This window comes from Danio aesculapii, chromosome 20, assembly GCF_903798145.1.
Source record: "Danio aesculapii chromosome 20, fDanAes4.1, whole genome shotgun sequence".
In the NCBI taxonomy this organism is placed as follows: domain Eukaryota; kingdom Metazoa; phylum Chordata; class Actinopteri; order Cypriniformes; family Danionidae; genus Danio; species Danio aesculapii.
The window spans coordinates 32,277,605-32,301,207 of record NC_079454.1 but is presented as its reverse complement, the minus strand read 5'-3'; the positions used below and the strand labels follow the sequence as shown (position 1 = coordinate 32,301,207).

Here is a 23,603-nt window from a genome sequence, read left to right as displayed (position 1 = left end):
GAATCATTTACAGTCTCTCCACAGGCCGTTGCAGACACAGGGTAGAACATTCCCCATATGATGATAAATCTGTACGAGCAAAACCAATGTTTAACGCAATTTTGATCTGAACCATAGATGATAAACTCATAATTTCACATATAAATTAATACAGATGTGTCAGACACAGCAGTAGCTCTTTATAACAATCTCCAGTTAAACATCTCACACTAATAACAAATGATTAAGATGAGTTAAGGCACTTACTGAGAGGGATTTTGGGCAATATGTGACAGAAATTCAAATCACCACCACATGAGTGAGGATTCGTTCATCGTGTGTCTGAATTAAAATTATTCCAAGACTCAAGAATATTAATTTTTGTAAGATTTATTAGCAATGAAACATTAGAGAAGAAACACAAAAGGTTTCATTCTGGTTGCTCAAAGAGCAGTCTTTTGAGGCTAGTTTTTATACAGGCATATGAACAGATGATAATGTGTTGTCTTTAATCATTGGTCCAAACATAATGGTTGGTACAATCCTATTGATCTTATACTCAACTCCTTTTAGGATCGTTTTTTATGTAACTAGAATTGTAATCCTGACCATTCAACCGAATAGCAACTGCATTTGAGAGTTGATGCATCCAGAAAAACATACATTAATAAACTTCAGGTTACTTTAACAGTATAAATATATAAATAGTATATAAATTGAAGGCATGGAAATTAATAACACAACAATTTCCTTTTTTTAAATTAAGAGTGCAAAACATACAACATGCGGTAAACACAGAACACAAACAGCAATATCAGAAATGAAAATACAGAAATGAGTATGAGCAATGAAATAATCAGAATAATGTTGGTAGTATTTACCATTAATAAATATTAATTAATAATAATAATAATAATAATACAAAAAGGTGATTTATGTGATACCAAAAATTATGGTAAATGATAATAATAAAGATAAAAAACATATAACAAAAATATATAGCTGCAAGCAGCAATTAAGCGGCTAAGCAGTTCAGAGACTGAATGAGCAAAGCAGTCCAGAGGCCAAAAGCTGCAAGGTTAGTAAGGAGCATCAGGAAAAAGTGAAACAATAAGCTTATGAATACATTTGAAGTATGTAATGGCTGACGGACAAAATGAATGACCTGGGAAAATCATCTGACTGCATGTTCCGCCGGATGTAAAGAGACCAATTTTTTAAAATTTTGGACAAAGAGTTGAGAAGTTATAAGCAAATTAAGCCATTTTTTGTATCTGCGAACCATTTAGGAGCAGTACGCAAAACACGTTTGGTATGAATATGTCAATGTGTTACGGAGATAACATCTCAAGTCCATTCTCACAAGTTCTATGTAAAATTTGTTCACAAGTTAAACAATAATGGATCATTTAATCAACTTGAACTTTTGGTCAGGATGGTCAATTTTGATCTTGTGATTAAATTTTGTTAAAAATTGGATAAACAGCCTAGGACGGATTTGATTAAAATAGGTTTTGTGAAAAAATCAAAATAGCAAAAAAAAAAAATGGGCCAAGGAATGAGAGGAAAAAAGAAATTTGATTGTAGCCCACCATTCGGTTCAAAAGTTATAAAGATAAACAAAAGTGAAACTTTGGACAAGTGGTGGTGCTAGAGTGTTAGATTTTGAGACTTCATGTTTGCTTTGGTTAATGTTGAAACTGCCCTCTATCATTGTGCCAAATTATACAAGTTTCATGCACACAGTTAAATGGGCTGTCATTCAAATCTGGCGAAAGTATTGAATAATAATAAGAAGAAGAAGAACACCAATGAAAACAGTAGGTGTCTTCACACCTGCGGTGCTTGGCCCCTAATAATGACACATACCCAAAGCATACCACATCTATCCTAACTTTTTCTTTTATCACTGATCATGTTTTTCCCCCTTATTCTTTTCTTTCTTTTTTCTAAAATAATTGACTAGCATTGTGACAGTGAGTCATGGCTGTAGTGTCCAGCTCTCCATCTTCAGGAGCTTGTCACCAAGTCTGTATCATATGTTAAGTACTAGGAAATTGAGATTGAAGCCATCACTGCTGTCTTAGCAATCCTAGTACCGTTACATTTTCCTAGCAATCAGAAGCTATTTTGCAATATGAAGCCATCCATCTAAATTCCATCTAATTCTGGGTTAAACGCTAGGCTGAAAATATGCATTACACAAACATATGAACATCTACCCCAGTTGACCTGCAGGATCACATCACAGTTTCAAGTGTTGACAGGTTTACTTGATGTATGAATGGCCTCTTGATGTTGTTGCTGGTACTTCAGTGAGCTTCTGATGATGGATCTGTTCAGCATGCACAGATTCCAGCACATGTATGGCCAATTCCATATGTGTCTGTCATGCCTCCCAAAACTGTGGGAAACTGAAAAGTTGAGTAGCGATGTGCACCTGAACATAACTGGAAATGTTTAGGAAATGTCATCTAACACCTAAATCAGGGGTATTCAGACCTGTTCCGGACTTGACATTTTGTATGTTTTTTCTCATCTTGCACATTTATCTTGCTCACCAGCTCATTAATAGATGTGAATTGGGTTTGTCCTAATAGGGGAGTCTACATCTGAAATTAGGGCTGCATGATTAATCGAAAAATATCGATTTGACTCTACACACAATCTTATAATTTTCAACTATATTTTCAAGGTCAGGAGAGAAGTGTAAAGGCATTTTCACAAGTCTTCACATTCTTTTATATACATTTCTTAGCAACATGGACACCTCCAAATGGTGTTAAAAGTGTCACATACTGTATTTATAAGATATAATTCACTCCAAATTGTAATTTTTGTTTTTCTTTCATGGCGAACACAAAGTATTGTGTACATATAAATGTTTACTGGGTCAGTATAACTACTCTAGACTATATAATGTTGAATAAAATGCAGGAGAATCTACAGATTTGAGAAAAAATCGTGATCTTGATTTTAAGCAAAAAAAATTGTGATTTTTTTTTTTTTTTTTTTTTTTTTTTTTTTTTTTTTTTTTTTTTTCCCATTTTAGCCAGAATCGAGCAGCCCTATCTGGAATTGCAATTTGCAAAGAGTAAAATGTCCAAATTTACAGTGTGGACTAATGGTTAGTGAGTTAAACTTGAAACCCACGGTTTCTGGTTTGATTCCCGGTCCCGAAAGAAATTGAAGATGGTGGCAACGAACCGCACTCTCTCCATCTTCGATAACAAAAGCTGAGGTGACCCTGACCAAGGCACCTAACACCTACAGTAATTGCTCCTTGGGGTGCTGGAAGAATTAGCTACCCACTGCTCCAGGTGTATGCTCACAATGTTAGTTTGTGTGTGCTCTCACTCCTCACACAACATTTGTCTGTGCACTTGGATGGGATAAAAGCAGAGGACCAATTTCGAGGCTTACTTCACTTTATTCCAAAGTACCTGGATGGCGTACTACTACTACTGTTGAGATTCTGTTGTGCATATGGTGGAGTCTGGGCTGTCCCATTTGTAGTAGTGATTTACCATTTACTGATGCTCCTAGTTAGATGGATAGTAATTGTTTTCTAGCATAAATTACCGTTATATTGTTCCTAACTGACAAATGTTTGAAACACAAGACATTAAGACATTTTAATGAAACGTAGGGAAAATTTTTGGGATTTATTTGTTATTTATAGTCCAGGGACAGTAACTAAAAATTAGATCCAAAAATCTTAGTAGAATATCTTAGTAATGTATATTAATCGAACTATTTAAACTGTTTATTAAATCAAATCAAAATTTTAGGTTTTGACTACTTAAATATTTTGAGGGGGGAATTATCACATTGACTTTAATGTTTAAATCTTTCCCCACCAGTGTTACACACAAACGCTGACAAACACCAGAAAATTTTCACAAAGTCTAGCTCCCCGAATATTTTATTAGATGAAAATCTGATCGTAAAAGATATTAAAAGAAACAACAGAGCCTCTTCCTAAAAAACAACACAAAATGCAAGAAAAAAAATCACATTTAGTCAAAGAACGCATCCAGATCAGGTTCTGAATGCTGAGTAGACTGAACTTTGAGTAGATTTATGCAACCAATGCTCCAATGCTTTCTTTTTCTAATTGGCTTGCTTTAGGACCTGGATTAACTACTATTTCAAAGTAGTTCCTTCTTCCACATAACTTTGAATGGATCCTGGAAACGTCAATTCCAGTAAAGCATCGTGCCATACATTGCAGAACATGTCAGTGGAGTGTAAGGGGTTACGGAAAGTTTGAACAGTAGTAAACATGAGGTCAATGGGTAAATTACTATACCATTGTGTCTTGAGTGAAGCACTTGAGGAAGTGTCAGTGCATATGTGGCAGTGTATTGTAAACTGTGGCTACATTGGCCATAACTAGATGTATTTAAAGTCAGATTTAAAGGCATAAACACCACACCCTCCCTTTTACTGTCAGCCAACTTGCTGAAATGAAAATACCTCAATGTTAAGAATCCAACTTGTGTCGTTGCTTATTAAAGACCCTCCGGCTCTTACTTCCACCATATGTCTCAATTTTACCACTGCTTTTCTCCTTAACCTTGTTGTTTATGGATCAAGCTTGTTTTGTGCGTCTCAATACACTGAAGACCATGAAAGTACAGTAGCACTGGTAAAAGTAACTGTGGTCTATGGGGATGGATCAGTTTCATTCAGTCAAAGAAACTTACAACTGTTGGCAGTCAGTATACTCCACAGCTTACTCAAATCCCATGGTCATTTCCTTCGGTTTTTACTTGGTAAGCCATGTGCGTAAGTACACTAGCATGTGTGTCGGTCATTTGTGTTAATGTCATTGAGTCTCCTGTCGGAGTTCATTAGGGTTTTATTCATTGAGGTTTATACTATTAAACTTGAGTTGCTTGTAAACCAGCGTCTTACTGATTATGCTTGTTTTCTGCCTATATATCAGCTATAGACAATCGCACATCTATGTCAAAGGTCACATTCGAGTGGACTCTTTTTAAACAGGCTCTTCCTGGTTCATCCTAGGTGCTCAGATGCGCTTGGCCGACCCCAGAGAAGAGTGCTGTGTGGGCAGCAGTGATGAGAAAAACACATGAACGCATTTGGATTTGATGACTTGCTACAATTGTTGCTATTCTGCAAAGTCATAAAAACAACAAACGTCTGATTTAGAGCAAATCTGCAGAAGAACTCTAAATGGGATCTCCCTTTAGATGGTTTATTTAGCATATTTCCTGTCACTAAGAGCAGGCGAAACCATTTCAAGCTGCAATTCAACGCTGCTTTCTCAGGGGTTCAGCACAGTTTATCTTTTCGAATGGCACCTTTGGGGATGGCTGTGAAAAGGAAGTCCACTTTAAAAACTTAATTTGTTTTAAAGAGTAATATGAGCAAAAGAGTAGGCTTGACATGATACATGAGCTTGCCGTTTCCTGTGTATGGTGTTTTTGTAGAGCAAATCTCACTGATCAAAATGATTCTGTGATCATTACATACTAGATGTATACAAACTTTAAGTTAGGGCTGGGCGATAAAATCGATATCGGTATTTATTGATCAAACACCATTGATAATAACGATAAAAAATTTTTTTATTAAAGTGTGGTTGCTGAGCGCGTGCCTTGGAAGAAATGCCAATAAGCTTAGGGTGTAAGTTTGTCATTTCCAATGGAGGTGCGCGACTTGTGCAAATAGTGCACACGTAATGCGTGCACATTTTCCAGGTACACCTAGTTAAAAAACATCTGAACTTTTCAGAATGCCACGAACGCACTGCGATTCATGCAAGTTGGACTAACCAATTTGCTTCACACTTTACGTATATGAAATATACACATTTCAGTAATAACGGCAGGCTAATTACCCGAGACAAACACAGCGCATGCAAACACTGCAGTGCTTTTTATTTTTCTATATAAACTTGTATCAAAGCTGCAGAAATGGTTTGTCATTCACTGAGAAAGCGGTTCATGGTCACCTGGACATGAGAGACACCAGGCGAGCGAGAGCGCAAAGCCCATTGTAAATAGTGAAGGAATCCACATTTTCAGGTCAGAATAACAGCACACGCAAAAATGAGTGCTGTGGCTAGCAGCAGTGAGGAGATTGTAAATAAAAAAAAGGATGTAAGGATGTCGCCAGAGTGGCTTTTTGGTTTCTTTTCTTGTGCATCCCAGCCACTAGCTCCCCATCTGAAAGATTTTTTAACATAGGGGTTAATATAGTCATTCAACTTCACAATTTGTAATGTTGCAGTAAGTATTTGAATAATGATGGTTAGTTCCTTTACTTGAAAGCTCAGATTTGATTATCATAATTTGTTTTGTTTACAGGGGGGTAGGTATGATCTGATATAGATTGTTGTGGCTGACGTAATCGATCAGCTTGTATTTTGTTTATATTTATTGTTTTTTTTCAAATTTCATTATTTGAGTGTGTATTGGTTTGTTTATTTTACAAATTTCCTTGTTTCCGGTTGGCTTGAGTCGGAGGTCACCTGATCCTCCTTGATTAAATTTACCTGCGAGAGTTGGTATAGACTGCATGGTGAGATCTCAATGCAGACACATGTTAAATGCTCCTGATTTTTCTACTGCTGGTTATCAGGCCAACAAAAACCTTAAATTCCATGCAAAAACAATTTCAAAGAACTCCTTGCAAATACAATACTGTATCTCCACCATTTGTTATCATAGATAATTACGCAGACCTTTACATTACAAAAAGCTAAAAAGTAAATAAAAAAGAATAATTTGGGCGTTAAAATCTTAGATTCACAGATTTTGATATTCCTGGTCTAGTAGTAATTGGTGATTTGGTGTGGTTTATTTTGTAGTTTAGTATGAGAAGGATTTCAGGTCAAGAGCGGCTACAGAGCTGCACACTTCCTGTAAGGCAAGGCCAGGGCTGGATCAGGTGGGCAGAGGTATGTAGTATGTACAGTATAGTCGATCCACAGGAAATAACGCACATGAAATCCAGATGCTCCTGGATTCTTTCTGACCCCTAGCCACTTTCTCTCACCCTCAATGAAATTTCTATGACTCGTATGAGAAATTTAACCTCATTTTGAGCAACCCTTTTTATATTATAGTACTTGTTTGTTTTTATATGTCTGGATTCAGTATTTTCTGTAAAAATAAGCTTGGTGAATTTGACATCATGAGCTTAAATAAAACTCTTTTCTTTGTTATATAACATTTCCTTAAGTCATTCTGATTCTGATTACCCCTAGAAAATGTTTGTATATTTGTTTAACTTTCTCTGTTTTTAAATTAAAATGTATCATGACAATGATTATAGAGATGATACATGTGCAATAAAAACCATGTTTATTTTCATGGCAACAGTCATTATCCTTGTTTTTTCAATTTTAGATGTGTGTGTGTGTGCGTGCGTGCGTGCGTGTGTGTGTGTGTGTATGTATGTATGTATGTGTGTGTGTATGTATGTATGTATGTATGTATGTATGTATGTGTATATATATATATATATATATATATATATATATATATATATATATATATATATATATATATATATATATATATATATATATATATATATATATATATATATGTATATATATGTATATGTGTATGTGTATATGTGTGTGTGTGTGTGTGTGTGTGAAAACAGCTCATAGCTCATAGATAGAATATACCGTATACTCTGTACATTATAAACATCTGTGGGAAGTCCCCATAAAGATAAAGTGTGTGTTTGCGTGCATGCGTGAAACCAGTCCATTTTTATCAGTCATAAAAGACTACAGTTTAAAGGGGATAAATTATAGAAACATGGAAATTTCCTTTTAATTCGTTCACCCTTAGAGCATCCAAGGTTTATGTAACTTATTTTCTTCAGTGGAACAATACAAAAGTTTTTGAGCTGAATTCATTGGTGATTCATAAAATCCAGGTCAATAGCTGCTGTCCTGATTGAGTATATACAGTAGGCAAAGCTAAATTAATGCCCAGGAATTTTGTTCCAAAAACTACACTAAACAGTTTTATGTAGTTTAAATATGAGAGCCTGAAACTCTTGTGCTATAATGATGAATCAAACCCTCTTGAATAAATGATAAGTAAAATAAGAGCCCCTATTATGGGTTTTTGAAAATGACCTTCCATGCAGTGTGTAACACAGCTCTAAGTGAAGTGAAATATCCAGCTAAGGCTTAAATCTGAAAGTTTTTTTTTTCATCTATAAAAAAGCTGACTCAGAGTGGTTTGAATGAATTGCCGGGGTAACGAATCTTTAACTGTGTTGGCGTGATGTTGATACGGAACTCAAACCCCGCTCATTTGTTGTGAGCGCAGACCCGGGAAAATTGAGCCCCGCCCACAAACACTGTAGAAAGAAAACGAAGACAAACACTGTAGCAGATCCCAGTTGAATCATGTCATGAAGACGCTGCGCTCTGAAGTGTGAGGGAAAATTAGTGTTATTTTCCCTACCCAAAGATGAGGCTGTGAAGAGTCAGTGGCTGAAATTTATTTTTGCAAAAATACCTCAGCATTATAGCCCCAGCCTTGTGTCGCGTTCCCGTTATCTTTCTGACGAGTGCTTCAGCAATGTACACGCTTACAGTGGGGGGTTCGTCGGCCGTTTGTTAAAGGAAGGAACAGAAAAGACTTTTGATTTATGGGACTTTTTCAGAGCTTGACAGAAACTTTACAGTACACAGTTCATGGATCAGTTCCTTCCTCCAGTTCACAAGTGTAAGTAACCTAAGTGCGATTAAAGTGGTTGCCTCCTTGTTTTCTCTAGCTTGCAAATTATGTATTTAATTGTGTTTTGTTACTTGTAACTGCTTCGTACTATACCTGGTTAACTCTTTACATTCTCATATCACGTCTAATGCCATGCTGAAAATGCAGCACATGCCGCTTTGTTTACAGATTTAAATGGGTTTGTGAGCTCTCGAACTACTGCCGTTTGTCGTTGCTATGAACACTATCAGCTGTTCTTACACACGTGCCATGGTCAAATTTCAAAATAGTTCAACTTTTGCCGCTGTGGACTAATACTGAATATGTGTCACTGTTTGTACTTATGGTTAAGAATAGAGCAATATGCTGGTGTTTAACTGCATTGCTTTAATGGACTCCTGCATTGGGCTCACACATATACTCTGCACTCTGACTACTTTAATAATGTTGATAAGCTATAGTGGGCATTTCTCTCTGTCTCATGCAGTCGACCAATCGCAACAGACTGGTTCATCTGACCAATCGGCGCATATTAGCATCGTGCTAAGGAGGGGTTTAGGGAACAAATGAATCACTGAACGAATGATATAGGAGTCGTTGGGATAATTAGGTAAAAATAAATGCATATTATAAGACAATGAAAGGGTTTTTTGACATTACATGCATATCAGCCTGTTGTTAGGGAACCGCAAAACCATAATATGACTATTTAATGCATAATAGGGGCTCTTTAAATCAATGTTGCTGCTTATGCCAACATTAGACACAAGACACCTTATAAATCCTGACACAGCTTTCAATGCTACTTCAAGGACGTAGACCTCACTCAGTGATGGTTCCTAAAACAACAACACATAGCAATTATTTATAAAAAAGGAAAGCAGATGTTCACCAGCTCTGCCATACTTGGCAGGTGGTAACAGCATCAGACCTATAGAATAACAGTCCCGGGTGGAGACTCTTAAACCCCCCACTATCATTAGCCTGATGGGCTTAATGTCAGGCCGCTCCTACATACTAAATCAATGGTTCGACTGAAGGCAGACCACATACGGCCACGAGTGCTCATGTCACCACACAGAATAAGAAACATGCACATTTCTTTATACTCTGAGGGAGCTGAATATGGTGTCTGAAATAAAATAAAATGTTATTTATGCAGGGTGTGTTTAACCAGACTGATGTCATTTATTTCAGGACCCTGTGACCCTGAGCCATATGTTCTTGGTGTGTTAGTGTTTCCTCCATCAGAAGTGTGACTGTTCATAAGTGTTCTGTCAGCCTGTCTGTCACACACCCACTAAAGCTCGTGCTATATGGAGTATGGTGGAGGTGAGACAGTGAGATCAATGGAGACTTTTGTAAGGTTGTAGTTCAAGCGTGTAGTTCTGGATGTTCTCTCCTGAAGCAAGTAGACCATATAATTTATCAGCTGAAGCTAATTTAGAATGGAAAAACAGATGCATTCTGTTGATAAAGTTAATACAAAACTTTTTAAAAGGTAGTACCTTTTTATGTGTGTGTATCACCACTGTTTGTGAAGGTAAAACAATTTCAAAGATCGAAGCACACAAAAAATGATTTTATTAACCTAAAAATTAAGAAGTATTTTAAACGCACTGAAATGAGCCATTAGTAATTTACAGTCTTCATTCACAGACTTTCACAGAGTTTGACAGAAGTTTCAAATCGATTGATTATCTTATAGTCAAATGCCCACGTTAAAGTGTTTTGGTCTGACTTATCGGGAGGTGTTTTTTTTACATCAAAATGTAAGATTTTCCATGTGTGATATAGTTTGTTACTTTTCTCATGACAAACATAATCTAGAATTTATAGGCAATTTATTTATTTATTTTAATGGGTAAATATTATTTTAACAAATGTCATTTTTCTTCCTCATTACCTAATTTGCTGAATTTTTTTGACTTAAATTGTTTAATTACTACATTACAAAATGTTTAAAGTAAAAAAACTGTAAAATTTTATAAGGACTGTGTAAATATTATTTAATTACATAATTTTGCACCCTGTTTTTTTTTTTTATTTTAGTATTTTTTTCTTTCACTTCCGTCAATTGGTGAAGTTTGTTCCTCGCCACTGTCGCCACTGTCCTGCTTGGTTTGGGACTTGTGGAGCTGCGCATCGATGGATTTGCTCTTCAGTGTTTGGATGTCCAGCAGTGAAATTTAAACCACACTGAACTGAACTAAACTGAACTTCAACTCTGAAAACTGGACTGACACAGTTTTAATTTACTAGAACTTCTGTGTTAAGCTGCTTTGACACAACCTACATTGTAAATGCACTATAGAAATAAACTTTAATTGAATTGAATATTTATTTTCTTTTATTAAATTTTTCCCCCTGTTTATTATTGTACTTGGTGCCATCCAATGTTATGGATATTAATATCAATATGTTTATTAATAGGATTGTATTGTTTAAACCCAATTAACCCAAGCAAACTAAGAGAGTAAAATGTCCTTGAAAGAAAGTATTGCAGATTAAATTTCAATTGGCTTCAAATGACTAAACAAAAAGTATTTTTACGTAACATAGATATGCAAATTTGACTTGGTTCCACAGAAAACATTTAAATAACAAACCTGTATCTAAAAAAACTTGGCCAAAAAGTAAACTTTCCAAAAAAACATTCATGATTGAGTGACATTAGCTATGTTTCCATCCACCATTTTGCAAATGCAAATAAAAAAAATCAGTCGATGGAAGTGCCAAGATGCGTATAAATTGTATAAATGCTCATAAAAAACATATGTGCATACCTGTAACTGAGTAGGATAATCTTTTTATTTGATAACAAAGAAGCGCATAAACTACGATGGAAACAATTACTGAACATATTCCTGTATGCGCATTAAAAAAGTCATGTGATTCATGTGATGATAAAAATGTGTGTGAATGGACAAACCAGCAGGCTGAGCACATTGTAAAACATCTGAAATGTTGTATTGGTCTAAAACGCCGTAACCACTTCAGTATTAGTGTCATTATATTATTAATTACCTCCAGAATTGTCAAGAGCGTCTGTGCTCCGTGTCTCACACCTTCAAACGCCACCACGTGTTACGTGTCAGCATTGTCTTTTGAGGCGTCTTCACCAAGTCATTTATTAAATAAAGAAAAGATTCACGCAGCTTCTCCTACCTCAGCAAATTCCCTTTTTTACTTTTGATATTTGGCGGCAGTTAATCAGGAAGTGACAATTTTGTCCTCTATGACTCGTTTAATAGAAATGCTGCTTTATTTACACGTCTTTTATGCGATATTCCAGTTTTGCGCATAAATTTAATTCGCATCTTTGGATGAAAACATAGCTATTGTTTAGTTTCACAGTTGCATACATCAGCTGTACCATTTGTAGTTGAAACACAAGTTGCTTAAATTTTAGTTTGCTGTTGCAACAAAATAAAACAGAAGTTTCTGACAGATTATTTCTACAAAGCCATCGCATAATTCTAACATAAATTTGGAAATTTATAGACAACATATTAAATAAGGAAACTTTAAATGCAGCAATGAATTTGATTTGGTGTGTGAAAATTGATGTAAAAATGCTTTCATTTTAGACTGCAGGTCTGTTTGATGTTATTTTTATTATAATTGTTTATGGTGTGATAAAAGTGCAAATGTTTAGCTCATGATAAGTAGCATTTCTGTGTTGATTTATTTTTTTTATAATATATTTTCAAGATAAACAATAGGCATTGCAAATACTAAGAATAGTATATTCTAGTTTTTAACAGATCATGCACATATGAGTGAAGAGATTATGTGATAACACATATTACACATATTTTATGGAAGTTGATACATATACCTAATTGAGGACTGACAGCAGTTTCATGCAGACTGCTTGCTTAGGACGAATTTGCTTACTTGTTGCCTAAAATCAGATCGAATCAGCCTTCGATTTCACAAGAATGTTGCGTTAGAGCTAGATGCTTTAATCTTCATGTTCAGAAGGTACTTTGGTGCTCAAACGTCTCGAATGTTCAACCTGCGGTCACAGATTATTGCAGGATGTGATGTTAAAATGAGACTGGATGAAAATAGCCAGCGGCCTTTGTATTTCACAATACCTCACAACTGAGACGTCGACCCTGTGTGGCTTCTTGCTCTGCCTGTGGAGTATTTCTGGCTCTCCTCATCAACAAACCATACTTTACAGAGTCACCAATTTCATAACTCTAATTAAACATTGCATGCCGAAAGCGTACGTTTATGGCATTCAGACACAAACAACAGCATTCCAAAGCCAGGCCAGCTGTATTCTACAATGTTTTGCTTTGTGAAAGACAAAAAAAAACACTTCTGTTGAGCAAAAAGATTGATTTTATTTTCAGTGCTCCTGCTGGGGACTTTAGCGTTTGTGAGAATTCCAATTTAGTGGGTTTTTCCATCAATGTAATTATGAGCTTTTTGTGTCTTTAATTGCATGTTATTAATGATCCTCTCGTAAGGAAAGCAAGCTTTGATCTGGCTGCAACACAACCCATGAACAAAGTTGACAAATGCTGTGTGATTTGTTTCCAGCCTTCGCCTACTCTCTGTTTCATGCGATTTGCCCCCGCTAATGATTGCAGAAGTCCTCTGTTTATGTTTTTCGTTTCTGCTGATTTGGCCTCCAATTATTTCCAAGCCTGGCGACCTGAATGACTCTTCATGAAGTCTGGGAATCTGACCCCATATGACTGCAGTTAGGACGGGTAATTAGTGGAGGTGCTAATTGGCTCTGAGGGGTTACGAAGGTCCAATATCAGGTGAAGTGAGATGCAGACCAAAGCATGTACCAAGGGTGCCGTTGTGGGGGTAAACGGGGCACTGGGCTGTCAGTGGATAATGAAGGAAACCCCCCAAAAACTGCATAATCCGGATAGTAATGACAAGCACATTTTAGGACAGGGTCAATCTGAGGCCTCGGAGGGCAGTTTTAACAGCAGTATAGCATGGATTTCATACATTTTAGAGCTCCCTCATCAAATTAAAAAATTCTTTGTTTTTTAGGTACAAGCTATGTTTCTGTATACCGGCAGATGCACAGATGCATTACACAGACAGTTCACTTCATATGCATTAAATGTGCAGTTTACCTTTTAGTTGTTTAGTGCACACAATGTGGCAACACTGGGCTGGGCTTTATTTCACAGTTTGAAAATGAGTGGAAAGAACACGAATAACAACAAACTTGAATTTAATTTGCATCTTTGGATGGAAACATAGCTGTTGTTTAGGTTCACAGTTGCATACCTCAGCTGTATCATTTGTAGTTGAAACACAAGTTGGTTAAATTCTAATTTGGCATGTGGCAACAAAATAAAACAGAAGATTCTGACAGATTATTTCTAATAAGCCATCGCATAATTCTAAAATAAATTTGGAAATTTAAAGATTATTATTATTGTTGTTTCTCAAACACATTCTCAAACGTAAAACAACAATAATAATTTTACATGTAGGTCTACTGTTGGTTAAAATGCAAAATTTTGTACAGATCTGCAATGGTGGACTTGAATAGGCTTTAAATTGGTCCTGGTTATTAATGCACAGTAAAGTAGTCAGAATACCAATATTTGTAATTATGAAGCTGAATTATTATGTTTGAGACATATGCTTGCATGCCATCGACAACTTTATTAGACCACTTTTTCCACTTGTAAAATAAGACATTATTATCCATTACTATTTATAAATATTACTATATATTATGTCATTATTAGACTGCTTCTTTCAATATATTCAACATTATATAGGCTATAGTTATACTGACACCTAAACATTTAATATCATGCAACACTTGTCGCAATCATAACTCTAAATGTGATATGATCATTTAAATGATGTGTGCGCTTTCGGTTTCATTATTCACTGCCGAGTGTGGTTCATACTTCCCGTGTGGCTCCCAAACAATTGCTCTGTGCCACAAACTGAATGTTATTTACCACTTCATTACCTGTTATTTACAGCCCATGCAGGTTCTGTTCACTAGACTTCATTCACAGTCGCGTGTACGCCCTATCTGTGGTAACAGCTTCATTACATGAAGACAGAAATGACATTTTTGGGTGAATTATACCTTATAAATACAGTATGTGACACTTTCAACACCATTTTGAGGTGTCCAAGTTGTTGAGCAATATGTATAAAACAATGTGAAGACTTGTGTGACCGCCTTTATGTTTCTTTCCTGACCTTGAAAATATAATTGGCCGAATTGTAGAAATGCTGGGTTAAGATCATCTAGGGGGTTGAATCAAGATCATGATCATTTTTCGATTAATCGTGCAGCCCTAGTACTAGGGCTGTAGAAAAAAAAAACATGAAACTCTATGGGTGCATCTCAGTCAGCTTCCTAGTTCCTGAGATCGGGAATCAGCAGGGGCCTCATGTATGGCTCCATACACACAAAAACTTTGCATATGCTGGATTTCACGCTCACGTTTGGATTTACTAACGATGAAATTAAGGTTAGAATGTGCGCTGTTCCACACCAACTTCATGTCTGGAGTACGAGTATTTCTTGTGTGTGTTTGTTTTTTTCCATTGGCGACTCCTAGATTCAATTATGTTAAATTGCACACTACAAAGTATCTTTGAGTGCCCTAACAAAGTGTTCCTCTAATACATCTTTGTCTCCTACAAACACAGATACTACTCCAGACAGTAAAGTGTCGCCCACAACTGAGGCAACTCTCTCCTCAAATGGTGTTAGTTCAGCATCCCCTGTTCCCCACCTGTTCGGCCCACACTTTGATAGTGCGCCGCTGTTCTCCTCTTAACCTGCACCTTTACTTTGGACCATTTCTTTTTTAATTCACTCATAAGGCAATGTTCAGACCCTGCTGCATTAACCGCGTCAGCTAAACTCTCCTACTCTGTTTTTTTTTCTTTTGTTATTAAGTCCGGAGGACAAACTTGCAAATAACACATCCTCCGGTCTACCTCCAATAGAAGCACCTCCAATTCACATTCTGTGAAGTGTCTCTTCTTGCTTGCTTGCTTTTGCCATTGCTTTTTCGTTTGGTTTTGCCAAAGTAGAGTCATTACCATATTTATTAGGGGGAGGAGGCAGGGAGGGGTCTTGCGCTTGTGCACATGCGCTCAGTTTCCCGTTAATTTGGATGTACAAAGAGAATATGCATGGGATTCCGCATACGCAGTGTTTCATACATCTGAATTTTTTTACTGTGTACGCTCATTTACAGCTTTGTCCGGACGCAAGGTTTTAGTATGAATAAAATGCAAGTCTTTGTACATGAGACCCTTGGTCATGTACACCAATTCAGACACTGGTAGGGACGGCTGTGAGTTTGGTTCACTAGATATTGGCACACTGAGCATGACTTAAGAATGTCTTTGCCGTACGTCATCAAATCTGCAATTTAAATAACACAATTATTTTCTAAAAGTACATTATAGGTTAATAATTTGATTGCTATATATACCAGCAGCAATATTGCAATCCTTTCCCATTTATAAATGTTTGCTAGATTGTTCTGTACCTGTCTAACCATGTTCATTTATGGTTAAAACTAAGAAGATAATGCATTCTTTAACAAAAAGGATCTTGTGCATCTGCAATTTATTATTATTATTTATTATTTTTTTGGTAATCCTCAATCAAAGTCTGGCCTTTGGAGTGGCAGTCCTTCTCTGATGACATCAGTTTGATGGCTTTAGCCACAGTATTCTTAATCATGCCCTTCTTATTATTAGTTTGCTGCTAAGTGAATGATGCAGAAAAAGAAAACCTGCTCCCTACTTAATATTCCATTTCAGTTGGAAGCACATCAACAAACTAAAAATCTCAAAGACTTCTGGTTCACAGAGACTTTAAGTGAACATAATGAGTATTAATGCTCTCTGATTTTTTTTCCAGTGCATTATTGGGCTTTTCTAGGAGCAAACGTTTCAGTGGACTGAAACTCCCTGATCAGTGCCCTGACTACTAAACAAAGGAGCTGATTGAGACTCACCCTATGTTAAACAGGCACAAAGACATTGAATAAGGAGAAATTAGTGCTCTTTTATTTTGCTATAATAATGCTATAAAATGCTGCACATTATACTGAATCTGAATTGTAAATACTGCTCTTGTAACTTATCCATGTATCAAATAATGATTCTCGTAATAATTTATTTAATAAGCATTTATTAAATAGCTGAAGCTGTTATGGCTGCTGATATATCATGCATCATTACTGTTGTTTGTTGAAATAATTTAGAAAATTTAATTGATAAAAAATAAGCATTCTTTGGACTTCAGCCTACAAAACAACATATTTTACCATATTACTACAAATCAACCCAATTCAAGAATGGTACATGAGTATTTAACACAATTTCCTCCAAGGTTTATTTTAAACCTGACAAGCACTTATCGCTGTATAATAACTTCACATGTCTTGTGTGTCAGCAGCAAACGAGTCCACATGAATGTAGTGTACACATAGTGAACATACTTGAGAAGACATATGGCCCTGTTAACAGGATCTCATGGCTGACAGCAGCCACTAAATAAGGAACTTGATGTCCTCTGATGGATAATACAAACAGATGGATCCCGCTGACATTGCTTAAAAGACTTGAGGTCAGTTATTTGTCATTTCAGGTTGGCAAAAAAACATAGCAGTAAAATTGTTGTAAATGCTTTCTAATAATCAAAACATCTTGAAAACCGGTTATCATATTTCCACACAAATATTAAATTACACAACTGTTTTCAGCAAAGATAAAAATGTTTGTAGAGCACTAAATCAGATGAAGGATCATGTGACACTAGAAACTGGAGTAATTCTTCCATCACCAGAATTAACTACTTTTGACTACTTTTATATATATATATATATATATATATATATATATATATATATATATATATATATATATATATATATATATATATATATATATATATATATATATACATACATATATATATATATATATATATATATATATATATATATATATATATATATATATATATATGTATATATATATATATATATATATACAATAAGTTATTTAAATTGTGATTTATTCTGTTTTATTGCTTTTTTTAATCAAATAAGGTTTGGTGAGAATTTCATCTTTTCTTGAATGGTAAAAAACGAGAAAATATACAAGAATCATGCCTTGATAGTGTTTTTACCGTACTTATAGATTACTTGCTTATTCTGTCACATCTTCAGCGTTGTTACATTTTTATGTTATCCAAAAGGGACAATACATTCAAGTACTGTATATTATACGAAAGTATCTTACACAGCAATATTTTCAGGTGTTATTGGACAATACATTCAACAACAATAAATTCCCTGTGATAGTTTGCGCTCTGCATGTCACCGTCAGTTTGATTGTGATTTATCTTTGCCAAAACTATTCGTGATTTATGACTTTTTGCTCTGTGTATGAGAAATCATCGATCTATGTCTGAATATCTCATTCTTTTGCTCAGCCTCACACTGAGAAAGTTGAAGATAGGCTGAGAAGTATAGCAGCCCTGTGTTGCTGGATGACTTATTTATTCAGCAGACAGACACAGGCAGATCATAACAGATAGCATTAAAGGCACAGTGTACCTCAATCTGCAAAGGAAAATATTGTTTTACTGATCTATGACCTATGACCTTTCTTGATTGTGCCGCAAAAGAAAGTCTCATCTTAAGGTGCAGATATGTGTTGATCAATCATTTAAATTATTTTTTAGACGAAATCTAGCCAGTCTAATAGGATTGTGTTAGGAGTTTTGGATGAAAGACGATGGAGACTTTTGATCAAGACATTCTGCTGCATTTGGTGGGCATACATTAAGTGTTTTTGCAGTTGTATTAAACATGATGAAAGCAAGCAGTAAGTTACTATAAAAGCGTCATACAATTATTTATTTGACTGATGAATTATGTTACACCCCCTGGATAGTCTAGAGGAGTAGGGTCACACACTTGGACTGAGGATTTGGTTGAAATAGAAACTCAAAAGCAAATTGTTCTACAAAGTAAGGATCGACAATAATAACTTTCGCACAAATAATAGTGATTTATTTACAAGTGGTGATGGTGAAACAGTGAGTTATTTACAATTTTTACAATTTTAGAAACAATTAACAGAATTTTCAGAAAGACTGGCTTTGGGTGGCGCTAAAGAAAAGATCAAAACCAAAACAGTCTGACTAATATTTAAATAAATCCCCTCTAATCTAATCTAGTAAACAAAAGACATAAAAAAATAAATATTCAACATCAATGATATCCTACCTAATCTACACTAACTAACAATGTAACGAAAAATACAAGGGTTGACACACAACCTCTTACCTAATGTATCTCTAGACGGATGCAAACCTACGTGTTGAGATGTGTCACGTGACTTACTTTCCTACCAGCCTTTCTAACCTCAATGACAAACATGAGGATCAGGAAAAAATTGTAACACAATGGTAAGAACAGACAGCAACAAAATTCAAACAACAACACCACAGTGTAAACTGAATAAGGACGAACCATATCAACAATAGGAGATATCAAAACTATCGAAAATACTAGCAAAACGCACAAATGCAAACCATTAAAGCAAGCCAAAAGACTGTCAAACTGCTGGAATGAAGAGTTTTTAAATGGGTTTAGTTTTGTTTTGTCTGCATTTCTCTCTAAGCTTATTATTTACTAAATAACAGATGTTTTCTGTAATCAGCACAATCTGACATTCAATTTTCTTCACAGGAGAATCCACTTTTGTTGATGACCACGGGCCTCCTACACCGAGGGTGAGTTGTTGATTTTTTTGCATTGTCCTGTTTCTTTGGCCTTCTCATTGTAGAGGAAATCAGTTCAGGATTTAGTTTTCATTGTAGACTCATTTCCTCTGATTTGACAGTGACTGGAAGTTCTCACACACACACACACAGAAACCCTCAAACACATTCACGTTTAAGAATGTTGAAGAATGTGGTTTTGTGTCCTATGTGGATGTATTTCTTATTAAAACAGGAAGGTTGAGTTGTACAGTAGGAAGGACATTTTTATCAATAGCCAGTTTACAATACAGCCTGGCCAAGACCATGTTATTTGTGTTAAAATATAAAAGTTATAGTCCTTGACTGTTTTTGTTCAGGTTTGCTGAATGAAAAACATTTATTTAATACCTAAATTTTTGGTTCTGGTTTGCTTAAGTCATTTTTAGGAGCAAAAATAAAGATGCAAAATAACCAAAAACCGCTTTTAAACATACAGTAGATGTCAAAATTAGAAAACAATTTATATAAACCAATTATTTATCATTGAAAAAATCTGAAGTATAACTAAAATCTAAAATAACCAAGGCACTTAAAAAACAAAACTGCTTTATTTTGTGGAAAATATTCAAATGAGCTTTCCCGTAGCTTGCTGTGATCATATAGTGGTGGGGCGTCATGGTGGCGCAGTGGGTAGCACCATCGCCTCACAGCAAAAAGGTTACTGGTTTGAGCCTCGGCTTGGTTAGTTGCCATTTCTATGTGGATTCTGCATGTTCTCCCCGTGTTCGCGTGGGTTTCCTCCAGGTGCTCCGGTTTCCCCCATTAGTCCAAAGACATACGCTATAGGTGAATCGGATAAGATAAGTTGGATGAGTGTGTGTGGATGTTTCCCAGTGATGGGTTGCAGCTGGAAGGGCATCCACTGTGTAAAACATATGCTGGATAAGTTGCCAGTTCATTCCACTGTGGCGACCCCAGATTAATAAAGGGACTAAGTCAAAAAGAAAATGAACGAATGAACGACTGAATATTCAAATGAACTGCACCAAGTGTATAAGCATATCGGGTGATCTTGAAATGGTTGCTGCTCTTAAGCTTGAAAGAATTAGTTATGCTAGGGCAGATGTTTATAAAAAGTTTGAAACAAACCTGGGGCCTCTTCCTATCTTTTTAAGAGTTGAAAGTAGGACACTAATGATTCATGGACAATTGTACTCTTACTTTTCCACTCCATTTTCAATGTTTTGAGTTTGATCAAGTAAACTTGATGGTGTAAATTATTTACTCTATATGGTGCATGTTTGGATGGACTGGTGCTTGTTTTTTTGTGTGTGTGTTTTTTATTATTATTATTTTATGTTTTTTAAATTAATTTAAATGAAATAAAAAAATTTTAAAAATTATTTTTGTGACCGTTTGTATAAAAAGTATTATAGATTGTATAAATGTTTTGTGCTTATAAAAAACAGTCATCAATAAAATGTATTTTAAAAAGAAAAAGAAAAAAGAATTGTATAAACGTGTGAAAAGTAAACCAGAGTAATATGCGTATCTGACAATAGTCAATTCGACTTAGACTTCAGTTTGCTAGGATATTATGAAATGAAAGCTGAAAAACATTTGATATTATGAAGCATTTAGCTGGCAGAAAGAGTCTAAAATGTTAATGTTTATGCTTGAAATTTTAAGTGTCAAAAAAAGCAATTATGAATGTTAAGTTGATGCATACTTTCATGACTGCTCATCTTATCAACGCTTCCATTAAAAAGAGGAAATCTCTGTTGATGTAGAGATTAGAGAGAGAACGTGAAACAGAAAGAGTATAAAGAGCCAGTTTGATTTAAGATGAGTGTTGGTTCATGCACTCTGCAAAAGAGGTTAAACCACGTGAATGTTTCAACTGGGTTTGCTCAGAGGATGAACCATGGCTCTGTTTCGTAATAGTAGGTTTAGAGCCATCCCTGCGGTTTGTCTCTGGTTTTTTAGAGACGTGTTGAATAACTAATCATTATATGCGTTACAGGACACAGTTGTTTTAAGATGCAAGTCTTAAAGCACTTGTTGCATGTTTCAATTCCCTGTAGATTTGAAATGATTCATAACAGTGTTTGTAATCAGTGTTTATAATCGGTGTTTAGCGGTTAAATATAGTTCCAGAGAATAACTCTCATTTCTCTGCAATACATGTGCTATTTTCCATCTCTTTGGTTTCAAATGATTCACAGACTCTGGAATGCTGGAATGATTCATTGATAGTATTGAGAACTGAGTGTGAGCACACATGAATATGACAGAAGAGAACAGAAGAGGAGGATCCACCCATAAAAATACTCTTGTGAATTTCATGATGGTCCAGTGCATAATATAAACTGTACAAGCAATGTTTTATTGTTTGTTTCTTTCTAGAGGGATTGTTCTGATGCATTCCGACGTTTCCTGTATTAAATATATACACTCCAGAGGCATTCAGTACCACAGTAAAAACATATCTACAGTGTATCCAATAACCTCATGAGATCAGTTCTGTAAATGCACCATCTGGTTTGTTAAAAAAATGGTGTTTTAGAGGGTGTTTAGCAAATAAGATGAAGTGTTTTGAAGTGAATCTTGAAGATTAGATTTAAATTGTATATACAGTTCTGCTCCTACAGTATGTTTACATACACATTGCCACATCTTTACATACTAAACAAAATTGTACATTTGTAAAAAAAAACTGTGCAAAAGTTTACATACCCTTGAATCTTAACATTGTGTGATTATCTGGATGATCCACGACTGCATTTAGCTTTTTTGATAGTTGTTTGTGAGTGCCTTGTCCTGAGCAGTTAAACAGCCCACTGTTTAGAAAAAAATCCTCCACATTCTTTGTTTTTTGGCATCTTCTACATTTTTGACCACTTTCCAGCTGAGGACCATTTTGAGGTCCATCTCTTCACACTAAGCATAGCTGAGGAACTCATTATACACATTTCAAAACTTTGCATTTTATCAGAAGATGCTTTTTTCTGATGCTCAAGATGGAAACATGCATTAAGAGCTTTTTAGCAGGTTTAAATCAGCCTAATTTTTTTGTTTTTGTTTAGTTGTATCTATTAGAAGCTTAAAAATTCTTAAATAATGAAATAAAAACAGAATATAAAGTACATTTACTCCATCTGGTTCCAATTATTTGTTCAAATTCAGTGTTGTTTTGTGCTTTATATGTGAACAGTAAGTAATAAAATGAAAAAAAAAAAGAAAATAAATAAATATCTTGTACATGCTGTACATACTTTTTTAAAGTCACCCCCCCCCTCATATTTAAGGGAAATATTTTATTCAAAACATTTCTAAACATAATAGTTTTAGTAATTTATCTTTAATAATTTCTAATAACTGATTTCTTTTATCTTTGCCATGATGACAGTAAATATTATTTTACTAGATATTTTTCAAGACACTAGTATTCAGCAAGTTAGGGTCATAGGGCAAGTCATTGTATAACGAGGGTTTGTTCTGTAGACAATCGAAGCAAATATATAGCTTAAGGGGGCTAATAATATTTAGTTTAATATGGTTTTAAAAGATTTAAAAACTGCTTTTATTCTAGCAAAAATAAAACGATAAAGACTTTCTCCAGAAGAAAATATATTATAGGAAATACTGTGAAAAGTCCTTGCTTTGTTAAACATCATTTGGCAAATATTTGAAAAGGAAAATCACTAATAATTTCACTAATAACTTGATTTATTTTATAAAGTTTTTAATCATTAAAAAAAATTATTTAGGGCTAATAATTTTTATTCAACTGTACATACAAATAAAAAAAAATTAACTGAAATAAACAGAAGGTAGAAGACTTTCTTCTTTGGACAGTGTATAACTGAAGCTCTTCTCTGGCCCTAAGCCCCAAAGACAGACAGAGATGAGAGTGTGTGCATCAGCAGCTGGCCAAAGACATTCAGAGGAAATAGAAAGAGACTCAAACAGATCTATGTTTAATTATAGTGTTTAAGCTTGATTTGCTTTAAAAAGAGACTAACTATGTTTGCTTTTGCTTGGGGAACAGAGCTGTATTCAGAGCTAGGGAATTCGGAACAGCATGCTAGCAAACCAGCTTACTACACTGAAAAAAGTGTTGCATGCAAAACTGTTGCAACCAA

At 35.2% G+C, this 23,603-nt stretch overlaps 1 protein-coding gene across 2 annotated transcripts in view; it reads left to right on the top strand.

Moving 5' to 3' along the window:
- The window catches only part of usta (uronyl 2-sulfotransferase a), a 101,620-nt gene that overhangs the window by 47,279 nt on the left and 30,738 nt on the right, over positions 1-23,603 (top strand). For both annotated transcript variants that reach the window (XM_056481702.1, XM_056481703.1), the window contains exon 2: positions 19,445-19,488. In XM_056481702.1, the coding sequence (XP_056337677.1) occupies positions 19,445-19,488 (44 nt within the window). The remainder of the gene's footprint in view (positions 1-19,444; positions 19,489-23,603) is intronic.